A 14940-nucleotide genomic window follows, 5' to 3' on the forward strand; every position below is an offset into this window, starting at 1 on the left:
CTGCCCTGCCCCTACGGCTGTTTTTTTTTTCTCTCATTGTGCATGCTCGGTTTCAAAACCAAGCATGTGCCAGAGGGGAAAAGCAGCCGCTCAGCATGGCGGTAGAGGTGGAGCAAAGAGCAGTGATGGAGGGGGGGGGGGGGGGCCCGGTGCCAGAGTTTTCTCTCTTGCTCCTTTCAGGACGCGATCAACCGGGTCCCATCAGGAGCAGAAGAGAGAGAGAGAGAGAGACCCCTTCACCGGGCCCCCCCTTGGAGGTTGGGCCCAGGGAATTTTGCCCCCACCCTCTGTGTGGCCCTGGGTTCCAAGTGTCCAGCAGATCCCCCAAAATAGATCTATTCTTTATAGCTTATTTCCAGAAATAAGCAATGTTTCTCCCAAGAGAGGCTCCTCCCTGGTTAAACCCAAAATACAGCAGCCAGGCTTATATTTGGGAAAAACACGTTTTGACAGCACCAAACCACTCAGAGAAAAATTGCACTGGTTACCAATCAAAGAACGCATCACTTTCAAAATCTGCACTACTGTTCACAAAATTATTTACGGCGAGGCACCAGGATACATGACAGACCTCATCGACCTGCCAACCAGAAACTCCACAAAACCTGCACGATCATATCTAAACCTCCACTACCCAAGCATCAAAGGACTCAAATACAAATCCACCTATGCAACCAGCTTTTCCTACCTAAACGCACAACTATGGAACGCATTGCCAAAAGCAGTAGAAACTACGCTCGACTACCTACATTTTCGGGAAGCACTAAAGACAGACCTGTTCAGAAGAACATACCCCACTGACCCAACATAAAAATACCGGTCACTTGCGACACAACATAATCAAAGACTGCAACGGACATTACCTGACTCTTCTTCTCCCTTTCCATCTCTAAGTTCCCCCCAACTGTTTCCTACCATACAGATACCTCATTTTACCACAATATCAGTTTGTATTCATTCATACTATGTATTTGTTCAAACCGTAATTAGCTAACACCGTTAATGGTTATATGTAAGCCACATTGAGCCTGCAAAAGGTGGGAAAATGTGGGATACAAATGTAACAAATAATAATAATAATAATAATAATAATAATAATAATAATAATAATAAACTCTGCTGAGTGACCTGGCATCTGATATTCAGCTGGCATTTAATCATTTAGCACTGCTGAATATCATTGATAAGCGGGAATAGTAATGTATGTCCCACTTTACAACCTACATTGATTGGAAAGCAGATTACCCCTGTGACCAGCTTTAGATACTTAGGGGTTGTGATTGACTATGCTCTATCGCTTGTTGAGCAAATTTCAGCTCTTGCGAAGAACACATTCTATGTATTAAGGGGTCCTTTTCCAAATGCGCATTGAAAAATGGCTTGCAGTAGTGTAGGCGAAGGTTTTGGGCGCGCCGATCCATTTTTTAGCAGGCCTGTAAAAAAGGCCTTTTAAAAATTTTTGCCGAAAATTGATGTGCGGCAAAATGAAAATTGCCGCTTGTCCATTTTGGGTCTGAGACCTTACTGCCAACCATTGACCTAGTGGTAAAGACTCATGTGGTAACCAAGCAGTAATGACCTATGCACGCCAAATGCCACTTGGTGCACGTCTGTTACACAGGGCTGAAAATAAAAAAAATATTTTTCAGATGCGTGTATTGGACACGCACCAAAAATGAAATTACCACAAAAGCCATGCGGTAGTCGGGCGGTAACTCCATTTTGGCACACGTTGGGTGCGTGTAGAAGCTTGCGCAACTTAGTAAAAGGGTCCCTAAGGCAGCTGCATTCTGTTATACAGAATGTTTGATGAGACAGCCTTGCAGACCTTGGTTCATGATCTGGTAATTACAAGATTGGACTTCAGCAATATAATATATATCCAGAAATTCCTGGTAGCCAAGTGAAAAGGATACAAACACTGTAGAATGTTACCATTAGGAAATTCTCATCTGTAGGACCATGCTACCCCTATTGTATATTAAATATCATTGGTTACCTATTTCCAATAGATGCAAGTTTAAAGCACTTTGCTTAACACATAAAGCTCTGTGGGAGCAGAAACCATTATATTTGAGTAGATGGCCTGCAAGGTGCCTTAGGTCTCTTCAGGATCAGAGTTTGTTGGTACCTTCTCTGGCAAGGGCACGTCGGGTGGTCCTGCAGAGAGACAAGCGCCAGTCCTTTGGAATAGTCTGCCCAAGGAGCTGAACTTGACTATAAGGAATTTAAAGTTTTATTAAAAACACACTTTTTAAAGTTGGCTTTCGGTTTGTAGTCCCAGCAGACAGGAGATCTAGATTGCACGGACTATACTATATTATGTTAATAGTAGTTATGATTGCGTATGATAGAATGAATGATTCCTTGGTGTACGTGCGTTAGGTCTTTCCTGTAATAATGGAGTTCCTTTTTAACTTTAATTTTAACAATTTTAAGGGGTTGGTTTAACTGAATATTTGAATTTGTTTGTAAACCACTCAGATCTGAAAAGGTGTTTGATTTATAAAGTTTTATATAAAGATAAAGATCTCCTGACCAGTTAGGTTAGGGGTGGGCCAGGAGTGGAACACGGGTGGAACACCTATTTTGCTGGTTAGCAGTGATTTTCAGTCTGCTTGCCAGCTAGGTAACTGCATAAAGTTAGGACAGCAAAAAGGTTGTCCTAACTTTATGTTCTAAAATTAACCGGGCACTGGTCTGAATATTGGCCGGTGCCCAGTTAACTATTTGGTGACTGCTGATATGTAGATATTCAGTGCTAGGTCACTGCAGCTTGTGGCTGTGCGGCTCTAATACCATATACTTTCGCGGACAGAATATTGTGCTCTATGTCTATATGTTTAAGTCTGGCTTCTTCTGCTCACAGTTATGACTGCCACACAGACCCCTGTCTACTATCAACAGGGACAGGGTAAATCTGCTCAAAATTGGATGCAGATTCCCTGATTCAAGCAACCTGCATTGGATTTGTATTATAGTTTTAAAGTTGTCCAAAGTACTTACTTTTTTCCCCTTACATTTACATATCTCTAATATTGAGATATGTGCCTCTTACTGTCCGTGTGACTTTGCAGACTTTCCTCCCTGTGCAGTAGTCGAGCTGTAATCCAGTATTTCTCTTAACCCGAGTTCTCTAATTCATAAATTATTTGTGAACAAAAACTGCTGTGCTAGAAAACAATTGTTTTGATACACAAACCCTCTTTTACTGGTTCAGATATGTGATTAGATTTTTTAAAATGTTTTTAGCTCTTCTAATAGACAGCAGCTCACTACTCCAGCAAACCTCTTACAAAATACATCTCAAGTAGTAAAGTCTATAATATTAAGTAACAGAAAATACATTTCATTATTTTTGTCTACATGATCTTAGTACTGAGCAACACCAAAATTTTATTGATAAGCATATCAGAAAACATTCACGTTTTCTGTATTACAACATTTTCACACCACCTCCTGAAGCACTAGCAGCAGCTTCCACTTCAAGGTCTCTAAAGAATAAATACTCATGGAGCTCCCCCTGCTGGCTGTTTCTCAGAGCTGAACCTCTTTGGCTCTGCTCAGGAGTCAAACTCTGTTCTCACACGCACCTCTCAAATCTAGTACTATATACACATTTATACAGTTTGCTGTTATTTGCTTTCACATTAGAAGGAGATTAAAAAGGAAGTTCCACATTAATCCTGAAATAAACCTCAGATTTAACCAAGAATTTAACTGACAGTTATGCATGCCAGACTACAAGAGCATCCATGCAACAGGACAATGATTTTAGGGCATGGCTGCAAGGTGAACAGGTACTTTTAAACTGTGGACTTTGCACTCATTTCGAAGTAAACCTGTACTACTTTTAAAAAATAATAGGGCATGCAAACTTTTGAAAATAAGAGTGTAGGCACTATTTCAGTCCCCACCTAGGCAATGCCTCCCCCATATGTACCTAAAAGTAGGCATGTTGTTGCCTTATGCACATGCTTATACCTACATACAAATTGGGCAATTTTCAGACTGCTGAATTACACCTAGCAAAGATTCTAAAAATTGCCCTTTTAAAAGCACGAAGTGGCCCAAGGTGTCTCTTGTGATCTGCAGTTGCACTATAACCTACTCAGGACTGCCAATCTCACTTCACCTGCTTCTTTCTGTCATACAGTGGGGACCCTATCCCTCGAGTGGAGTACATGCCAGAAGAGATTGCAACCTGGTGAGTACCCTTTTTATATGAGGCCTTGCAATTTCCCTCTGCTTGTTTGGGCTTCCAGCTTCACGGGAACCAGAATCTGTTGGACTATGACCCCATGAGCCTTCATTCACCACTACCTGTGGGAAAAAAGAACCCAAATTATAGCTACGTCATGCAAGGTTCCACGTTAGGAGTTACAGACCAAGAAAGGGATCTGGGTGTCGTCATCGATAATACACTGAAACCTTCTGCTCAGTGTGCTGTTGCGGCTCGGAAAGCGAATAGAATGTTGGGTATTATTAGGAAAGGTATGGAAAACAGGTGTGAGGATGATATAATGCCATTATATCGCTCCATGGTGCAACCGCACCTTGAATATTGTGTTCAATTCTGGTCGCCGCATCTCAAGAAAGATATAGTGGAATTGGAAAAGGTGCAGCGAAGGGCGACTAAAATGATAACGGGGATGGGACGACTTCCCTATGAAGAAAGATTAAGGAGGCTAGGGCTTTTCAGCTTGGAGAAGAGACAGCTGAGGGGAGACATGATAGAGGTATATAAATTAATGAGTGGAGTGGAACAGGTGGATGTGAAGCGTCTGTTCACGCTTTCCAAAAATACTAGGACTAGGGGGCATGCGATGAAACTACAGTGTAGTAAATTTAAAACAAACTGGAGAAAATTTTTCTTCACTCAACGCATAATTAAACTCTGGAATTCATTGCCGGAGAACGTGGTGAAGGTGGTTAGCTTGGCAGAGTTTAAAAAGGGGTTAGATGGTTTCCTAAAGGACAAGTCCATAAACCGCTACTAAATGGACTTGGGGAAAAATCCACAATTCCAGGAATAACATGTATAGAATGTTTGTATGTTTGGGAAGCTTGCCAGGTGCCCTTGGCCTGGATTGGCCGCTGTCGTGGACAGGATGCTGGGCTCGATGGACCCTTGGTCTTTTCCCAGAGTGGCAATACTTATGTACTTATGTACTTCTATTTTATTTCAGAAGTACATAAGTAATGCCACACTGGGACAGACCAAAGGTTCATCAAGCCCAGCATCCTGTTTCCAACCTGGCAAGATCCCAAAAAGTTCAATACATTTTATACTGCTTATCACAGAAATAAGCAGTGGATTTTCCCCAAGTCAATTTAATAATGGTCTTTGGACTTTTCCTTTAGGAAGCTATCCAGACCTTTTTAAACCCCTCTAAGTTAACCGCCTTTACCACTTTCTCTGGCAACGAATTCCAGAGTTTAATTACACATTGAGTGAAGAGACATTTTCTCCGATTCGTATTAAATTTACTAATTTGTAGCTTCATTGCATGCCCCCTAGTCCCAGCTTCTTAGCCCAGGCATCATAGTGCAAAAGTCCTTGACCAATGGGCACAAACTAGCTCCCTAGAGAATGTGGCTAATGTGAATCCTAAATCTTTCCACTTGAGAGATAGCTGGGACTCCCTTCCCACCTTAGAATGCTGACTTGCAGCCTCCATAGCCAATCTGGGAGTGGAATCCTGGCCCAAGAATCAAGTATAGGACATGTGAGCTGGTCCTGCTTCTTCTTTCAGTAGTGCCTCACGACTGAGCTTACAGCCTCAGTTACCCTTCAGCCTACTGGCTCAGATGCAGCGTTTCCATTTTAACTCCAGTAAAAGTAGACAGAAATCCACAACTGGCCGATCATTTCAGCCATCCCAATATGACTACAAAAGATCAAATTAGTTTGGTAAAAGTGCCACACTATCATGTACCATTGTCTGCTTATAGAGCTCTGCCCCCCCCCCCCAAATATAAGATATCAAGTCATCTGACATTAGTGAATATTCTGCAAGAAAGGAAATTGAGAAAATAGTGATTGAATAACAAAACAGCAGAAGCAAGATGATCCAAAGATTTTTTTTTTTCTCAAACAGTTTTTAGTAGTAGCTCAAGGTGAGTTATATTCAGGTACACTGAGTGTGCAGTCAGACACTGAACTGCAGATAATTTCACTGCCATAAGGATGTCTGAGCATAGGTGTAACCCCCATTTTGTAGGGCATTCCCAGAAAAGGTAAGGACTACCTTCAGGAATAGCAAAGTAAGGAAAAAAAACTGCAGCAGCTCTGGATCCAGATTCTACTCTAGGGGTAACTAAAAGCCAGGGGATCACTCACACTGTCTTTTATAAGAACATAAGAATAGCCATACTTGGTCAGACCGATAGTCTTTCTAGCCTAGGATCCTGCTTCCAACAAGGGCCAATCCAGGTCACAAGTATCTGACAGAATCCCAAAGAGTAGCAAGATGCCCTGCTACTGATCCCAGAGATAAGTAGTGATTTTCCCCATGTCTATCTTAATAGCAGATGATAGACTTTTCCACCAAGACCTTGTGCAAACTGTTTTTAAACCCACGTTGTTCTAAGCCAGTCAAGATTTGCTAAAGACAAAGGGAAGATTCTGCAGTGCAGAATGCAGCAAGAAACAGTTGATTGAGTTTAATACTCTAAAAGTACCAAAATCAAATACACAGTTCAGAGATCAAAACAGAGCAAAAGGCCAATGCACAGCTTCCCACACACCTTGAGCAACTTGGCAGAATGACATCCCTTGGCTCCTGTGACATCTTGTTCTCTGCTCATGGCCAGACAGGAGCTTGAAATCATCTGCTTCCATATACAAATTCAGAAAACATTTGGTTGGTGGTAATAGCACCTAGACAGATTTCTGTATCTCTGGGCCTTCCTGAGCCAAATGGACTGCTGATCTTTCTGGAACTCCTCCAGGCTTTTGGAGAGCACTTGACAACCTCTACTTTGCTGGGGTTTGACAGAGCATAACCCACAGCTGCCCCTCACTTGCTCCCTGGATCCCTGGAGACCTCCAGCACCTTGCTGCCTCTCCTTCTGCTTCCTTGACAATATTGTATCCCTGTGACTTGTGAAATCACCTGAATACCTTCTGATCAAAGAGATCCACCCTCACACCCAAAGACCTTTTCTTCCCCAGAAGCTTCCATACTGTAACCTGTGTACATGCTTTTTTTGTGGTAGAAAGTTCCAGAATGTTCTCTTAAGCAAAGAAACAAGTGACAGGCATAATCTAATGAGACAGCAACAAAACAAAACATAGGGACCTTTTTACTAAAGTGTGCTACGCAGTTAACACGTGAATTATTAAGCATTAACTGCTTCCGTACAAGTGTGCCAACTGTTACCGTGGTGGTATGGCAGTTAGTATGCACTAATTTGAGCGTTAACTCCATGTTGTGTTGGGGGTGGGAATTATGCGGGTCATGGGTGAAGAATGGGCGTGACTGCATACTAGAATTAGCGTGCTGTATTTACCGTGTGCTAACCGTCACTTCTGCAGTTAGCACAAGTTCACTTAACACATCCTCAGCAGCAGGCCCTAAGTGAATCTGGGCTAACTGGTTTACATGCACTAGTGCAGTTTTTAGTGCGGTAAATGTTGAGGACATGCTGGGCACGCTTCCAACAATTACCGCACAGCCTTTGTATTTAGTGCGTTTTAATTCAAAACAGCACACTTAAGAATCCCATAGTCTAACACGTGACATTTACATTCAAAACTTATAAATAACTAAAACCTATACATAATTAGCAAATGATGAAAATGCCAAGTAAAGAATGCCCACATGCATCACAACAATGCAATGAGCAGGAATATGCCAAAAACCATTCCCCTCTATGCTGCGATAGATTAATATGTTGGGCCTGTCTCTGCTCCTGGCAGGAGAGAAGTTTATCTAACGCTGAAGAGCCTGTACCCCACACATGCCTGCAGGGAGCACTGGGAAGCCTTTCAGCTCCTCGAGAGGTTCAGTGGTTACAGCGAGAACAGCATCCCCCAGCTGGAGGATGTGTCCTGCTTCCTAAAAGGTGGGTACGAGTCTACTGGAGTGTGAGTCTGGCTCTAGTGAACTGGGAGAGGAAGTCCAGTCATTAGTGCTCCGGATTGCTGTAGTTTTCTCAGTTGCACATCCTTTCTATTGAAGCTAACCAGCTCTTCTGTTTATGATGCTCTTTAATAAAGTTAAGTCAAGTATTGTCAGAAATTCTTGTTTCATTACTTGCTGGCCTAACAGTGGTGTGACTAGGAATTTTTAACAGGGGTGCATCTCTTGTGCACCCATCTCCCACACCGCCCCATCCCCCTTGTCCCTGCACCTCTCCCTGTACCTTAAGATCACCTCTGCTCCAATCTTTGCCTGGACGGTAGAAACAGCACTCATAGGCTGCCTGCAGCCTGCACCAGGACTTTCTCTCTGAATTGTCCTGCCCTTCACAAAACAGGAAGTTGCATCAGAAGGGGTGGGACAATTCAGAGAGAAAGTCCCAGTCCAGGCCACAGGTAGCTTATGAGAGCTGCTGCCATTGCCTGGGAGAAGACTGGAGCAGAGATGATTTAAAGGCATGAGCGGGGCGGGGGGAGGGCACGTCTGACAGAGGGTGAGTACGCAATACATGCACCTTGAATAAATAAGCCACTGTTGCCTAACCCCCAATTTCTCCTTTACCCAGCTGAAACTGTGTAGGTGAAATCATGATCTGCACAGCTTTACTCAGGTAAAAAAGGAGCCACACAAACTTTTTAGATATAAACAAGTAGAACATCATCAAGCATTGCCCAGCTACAGACAACTTCATCTGCACAAACATCAATCCTAAATGTAATCTGCTGAGAATGGTGGATTGGGCAGGATGTAAGTATACCCACACAAAATTTGCACAGGTAGATTTGCCGAATATGTGGTGGGCTTTTATATCTTGTTAGATCATAGTATTGGTCTACGTAAAATGAAGGCCAGCACATGAACAGAGATTAAGAATACAATCCAGGGGGGGGGGGGGGGGCAAGATTTTATAGTTACCTTTGAATGGACATATTAATTGATGGAGACACATAATAGAGCTTTCTGTTTAACTAGGCTATTGGAGTGGAATAAATTACCAGCTGAAGTGCAGTTATTGGAATGATATTGTGGTTTTAGAAAATGGGTGAAAAATGATTTTTTAAAGAAGCTTTAGGTAAATAGTATTATTTTGATATGCGGTCTATTTCTGATTGTTTTCTGGGATTTTTTAAAATTCTATACTCTTGTATACTGTGCTTATTTATAATGAATTTGGTTTTAAATGTACTGGTTGATATTCAAAATGAATTAACTGGCCAATGACTGGTTAAATTGCTTTTTTGAGGCAATCTGATCATTTTCAGTGCCACTTAACTGGTTATCACCACTGAAAATTAGTGGTTAGTGCCTAAGTGAAAACCAGCTATTTTGGTGACTTCTGGGAGCGGAGCCAGCAGCTGGCTGGTTAAGTGCCAATGTTCAGCTTAAACAGGACTGCGTAAAACACAGTCCTATCTTTATGTGGTAATCCATAGCTGCTTAAATTCTGAATATCAGTTTAACTGGCTGTATGTTAGCTGGCACCGCATAAACTGGATATTCAGTGTCGAAGCCCAGACATGTCTTGGATTGACTATCTGGGAATAACACTGGTGGTGGTCAGCGAAACACTCACCGCTGTCAGTAGATTATTGACCCTGTAGTTTTATTCCCCCAGATATTCTGCGCTATTTAACCAATCAGCAACATTCGCTGATCACTTAAATAGCGCTTAACTGGCTATCCATATATATTCAGCGGGAGATAACTGGGGGAGATTCTATATATGGTGCCTAAAAAATTGGTGTTGAAATCAGTGCAAATTATAGAATAAGCTTAGTTGATATCTTGGCGCCTAAAACTATGCGCATCTATTTACACCAGCGAAACTGTGGCATAAAGCTTGGCACATACATTTAAGTGCATTGGGCCATATTCTATAACTACGAGCGTAAATTTCAGAATGCCCAGGAAACACCCATTTCTCCACCCATAACCATGCCCCTTTTTGCCTGCGTGCATTAGACGTTTGGCGCACCGTTACAGAATACACTTAGCGAGTTGTGTGCACTTAGTTGTGTGCACTGAGTTTAGCAGGACACATAAATAGTGCTAGGAACTTAACTGGTTAGTGCTGTGTATTAGCTTAACCTGTTATGTTACGGTAGCCAAAAATGAAATTCAATGCTGATTGCCAGATATGGCGCGGCATTGAATTTCCAGGTTTAGTGCCAGCAGCGGGCTTTAACCATGCCGCCTGCTGCCTGCCGCCTGCTGAATATTGTCCCCATTGTGCATGTGATATTAATTTTATATTTTGCAATGTTTACTATTATGTGCTGATTTTATTATGCATGTAATTTTGTACCAAGCCTAGGACCATAGATAGGCAGGTTATACATATTTGAAATAACATATGTGCAAAAACTCCATATGTGCAGCCTCTGCCATTATCATGTAGTGAAACAGTCTATTCTTGCCAACATTTAGCTCAGTTTGTATGCCACTTCCTTCAAGCTGTAGTGCTAAAATGTAGTTTTCTACACATCAAAATCAGAACATAATTTCTAAAGACATTTACTACATTACTGCGTGGTTTGTTTATTTAATAAACTGCCTTTCCTCAACGATAACAAAGCAGTGTACCATAAACATTATTACATTAAAATATATTAAAGAACAATCACCATTTACATTAGGAAAGGGCAGAAAGCATGAGAGTAGAGGAAGGAGAGAGAAGAGGGAAGGAACAGTAAAGGGAAAACAGAGACTGAAGGGACTATTGAACCCTTGAGCAGTTGTCAACATCAAGGTATAAGCCAAAGGCTTTCTTGAATAGATGTGTTTTCAGGGATGTTCTGAATTCTGGAAAGGAGAACTCAAGATGGAGCGAAGAGGGGAGACAATTCCAGAGAGAAGAGGCAAGCCAAAAGAAGGCACAATTCCTTGTTGACTTGTACTGCACTGACTTTATGGTGGGTATTTGAAGGCGTTGGTCATTGAGAAAATGAAGGACTCTAGATGGAGTGTAGTGGATGATGAGAGAAGAGAGATAGGGTGGAGTACCAGAGGGCCTACTGTATGGATTAGGATTAATAGTTTGTGCTGGATTCAAAAAGTAATTGGAAGTCAATGATAGTGACTGAGTAAAAGAGTAATGTGAGCAATCCTGAATGCATAGTATAAGATTTGAATAGCCCTGTGCTGGAAGGTGTGTGAACAGTGGATAAAGTGTTGTGGAAGACCCAAGCAAATAGCGTTGCAATAATCTAAGCACAATATTACTAGTGTGTAAAGCAGAGTCATCTGAGAATGTTCCTCTTAAGTAGGGATTAACAGCTCTAAACTGGTAAAAGAAAAAAGAAAAAAAACAGGTCTTAGTTAAAGAGGAGATTTGTTGGACAAATGAGAGTTCTTGATCTAGGATACTGATGAGGTATCTAAAGTGGGAGGCTAGTGTAAAAGGGGAATCAGAGAGTTTGGGGAATGGTGAGGTGAGGATACCTTTCGTCCAGCATGTGGTGGAGCTCCCACTGCCACCTAGTAGAGCTGTTTGTCCCTGTAATGTCGCCCATCAGAGAAGGCTGTACCTTTTCACACTGCCCCTCATTGGAGAGCTGTGTGTATTCCCACTGTATTTTTTCCCATTTTATTTTTAAGGGGGGAAAAAGAAAGCTTAGTTTATGGGCCCCAGAGTTTGCAAAAGGCTAGAAGGAGCCCAGTGTTGTGTAGCTAGAAGGAAACCCAAAATCATGGCACAAACAAAGTCTAGTTAACTTTAAAGTTCTTTCTTTCTTTCTTTCTTTCTCTAAGTGCACAACACTTAGAGAACTGCACAGTTATAGGTGCAGTAGGCATTTCTACTAGGCCTATAAGTCTTGAAATACCTCTCTGGAGAACATAATGATCGTGGCAATCCTAACTCATTCATGGCTGCATAACTCTGTTCTGATTGCATTATTTAATATCCGGTGTATGTATTCCTAATTTAGAGGAAAAGCCTCAAAATCTAGAGGAACACTCTATCGTTGATTATATCAACATAGGAGGTCCCCTAAATCATCATGGGCAAAAACCTCTTTAAATATGGCTAAATATGCTCAAAAATCTTTTAAATATAACTCTCATACTCAAAAAACTTCCATATATCGTGTGAAAATTCACTAATCGATACTTAGCTTTAAACAGTCAGGTGTCCACTGACTGTTTAAAGCTTATTTCCGATCTGACGAAGAAGGGCAGCCTTCGAAAGCTAATCAAGAAATGTATTAAGTTATGTCCAATAAAAAAGGTATCATCTTATTTTCTTTTCCATGTTTTATTTTGTTTGATTTCTATTGATAACCTTAAGAGTGGACTAACACGGCTACCACACTCCTCTACATTCAAATTAAGAAATATACAGGAAAATACTAGATTCCGCAAAATCCTCAAATCGTTCCTAGTCAAACAAACCCTCACAACCATATCTCAAACAATTAATTATTACCTGAATTGGTTAGTACTCTAGTTACCATTAACTTTCTCTTTGCTTCATGTACAATTTCTCATTCATAATAGATTTTCTAAATGTTAAACAACCATAGCTATCCCAGCATGTTTATGATACTGTATTGTAAAATTGGATTCTTACAACAAATTACTTTCTTATGCATTATTCTTTGTTATGTATCCTATACTGTTTATTTTTATTTTATTTTATTTTTTATTTATCTTTAAATTTATTACATTCATAATAGCCATCATAAATGTACACAAAAGGAAAATTTCCATACAAAGGTAACAATTTTTTCCCTCATATATTATTTAAAAATAATTGACCTCAAACATGAGGATCCAAGAAAGAAAATAATATAAAAGAAAAAAAGAAAAATCACTTGAATGGAACTAAATCATTCTTACAGAGGGGGGAGGGTCAATCAGTAGTTACAGCCGGTACCGAGATAGTTACAGGAAGCTGTTGAAGAGGCTTCTTCGTTTGTTCTCTTAACTCCAAGAATTCTTGTAGTTTCTTAGGTTAAAAAAAAAGGAAATTATTTGAATCTAGAGAAATAAAACATTTGCAAGGGAATCGGACCAAAAAGGTCCCCCCAAGAGCCATCACTCTCGGTTTAAAAGCCAAGAGCGCATGGCGCCTGGCTTGTGTTTCCCTCGAAATGTCAGGGAATATTTTTATCTTAGAACCCAAGAAACTATCAGACATATGGCGAAAATACAACTTCAAAATATTATTCCTATTTGGGTCAAAAGCAAAAGTCACTATAAGAGTAGCCCTATCTGCTACCTCTGACTTCTCCAAAATATCAGTCAAATTCATGTCCACTTTCTCAGTCGTAGAAGTTTTTTTTGAAATATAAATCGCTTTTGATACCACTGGATGGTTATCAACGGGAATTTGCAAAATGTCTGAGAAATATCTCTTAAGAAGTTCAGCTGCAGATATATATGGTGTTTTGGGGAAATTAATCAATCGCAGATTATTTTTTTTCAATTGGTTCTCCAAAAATTCCAATTTTTTCGAGGAAACATAATTATCCTTAATTACTAAATTTACTGATTTTTTCAGAGATACCATATCAGTATTTAAAGTCTCAAAATTTTTCCCCTGAACTTCCACCTTCGTAGGTAGGTTTTGATATAGATTTCTAAACTCACTTGTTTGCTCCTGAAAAGTTTTGGACATCTGAAGAAGTGAGTTGTTCACACTCTGCAATGCTTCCCATAAAGCATCCATTGTGACAATTGTAGGCTTCACCAACCTCAACTCCTCGCTGGAAACTGCTCCGGGAATCTTCGGGGAGGGGAGACCACTCTCCAACCCATTGGATGGTACTTCAACCGGAGTCGATGTTGCACCGGGCCCTCCCTGAGTTCCGTGGATTCCTTGACCACTTTCGGGCGATTCCAACGGTAACTGCGGCGGCGGAACATAATCACTTCCTGGTCTTGGAGGGGTGGCGCCGGCAGAGGACTTAGCGTCACTCCTTCTCCGCTGGTATCCGGCGAAAATGCCTTGCTGTTCCCCAATTAACCACTGATGTTCCCGACATTATGACCCCGTAATGCTCCAAGGTAGGCTGAGACATGGTGTGATTTCCAGCAGTGTTCAGGGAGGGATACCCATTTCCACGGGTAGCGCCAAATAGTCTCAGAGAGCTTGGAGAGAAACACGAGTCAAACTAACGTGCGTCCTCCCTTATCGCCATCTTGGATCCCTCCCTCCTATACTGTTTATTGTAAGCCACATTGAACTCAAACTTCTTTGGGATAATATGGGATATAAATGTCACGCATAAATAAAATAAATAAATAAATGCAGATGTATAGATGGGAACAAGATGGGTGGCTAAACTCAAGGCAAAATCTTTATGTTGAAATCATTTTTATTGTCACCAAAAACAGTATTCCAGACAGGAGAGTAAACCATTTTCAACATATATATCCCCCCATCCCCCTGCCCCCCTTTCCCTCCCCTCCTAAGCTCTATGAATGTTAACCCAAACAGTAAGTGAAACACTCTGGAAAGAACACAATTCTATTGATTCAAAAGTCTGCTACGTGCTGCGGGTTGCAATGTGTCTCAAAAACGTTCCCATGTTTGTTGAACTTGGACCCCCTTCTTAGAGGATAGGTCCTGAGTTCCACAGTGCTCCAGCTTTAACAAGTCTATCAAGTGGGTGCGCCACATACTCACTATCGGAGCGAGGGGTTCTCGCCAACACTGCAAAATCACTCTTTTCCCTATCAAGATAGCTTTTTGTAAGAAACGTTTAAATCCCGGTTGTACTGGCTTAGAGTATTTGTAGATGTCAAACAGAAGTAAAGGTTGTGCATCCACTCTGCAGCCTTCATAACG

At 41.2% G+C, this 14940-nt stretch overlaps 1 protein-coding gene across 1 annotated transcript in view; it reads left to right on the plus strand.

Moving 5' to 3' along the window:
- The window catches only part of TH (tyrosine hydroxylase), a 98733-nt gene that overhangs the window by 45671 nt on the left and 38122 nt on the right, over positions 1-14940 (plus strand). Inside the window, exons 6-7 of the mRNA XM_030199517.1 lie at positions 4157-4207; positions 7925-8070. Coding sequence (XP_030055377.1) covers positions 4157-4207; positions 7925-8070 — 197 coding nt within the window. The remainder of the gene's footprint in view (positions 1-4156; positions 4208-7924; positions 8071-14940) is intronic.

Source organism: Microcaecilia unicolor, chromosome 4, assembly GCF_901765095.1.
Source record: "Microcaecilia unicolor chromosome 4, aMicUni1.1, whole genome shotgun sequence".
Classification (NCBI taxonomy): Eukaryota; Metazoa; Chordata; class Amphibia; order Gymnophiona; family Siphonopidae; genus Microcaecilia; species Microcaecilia unicolor.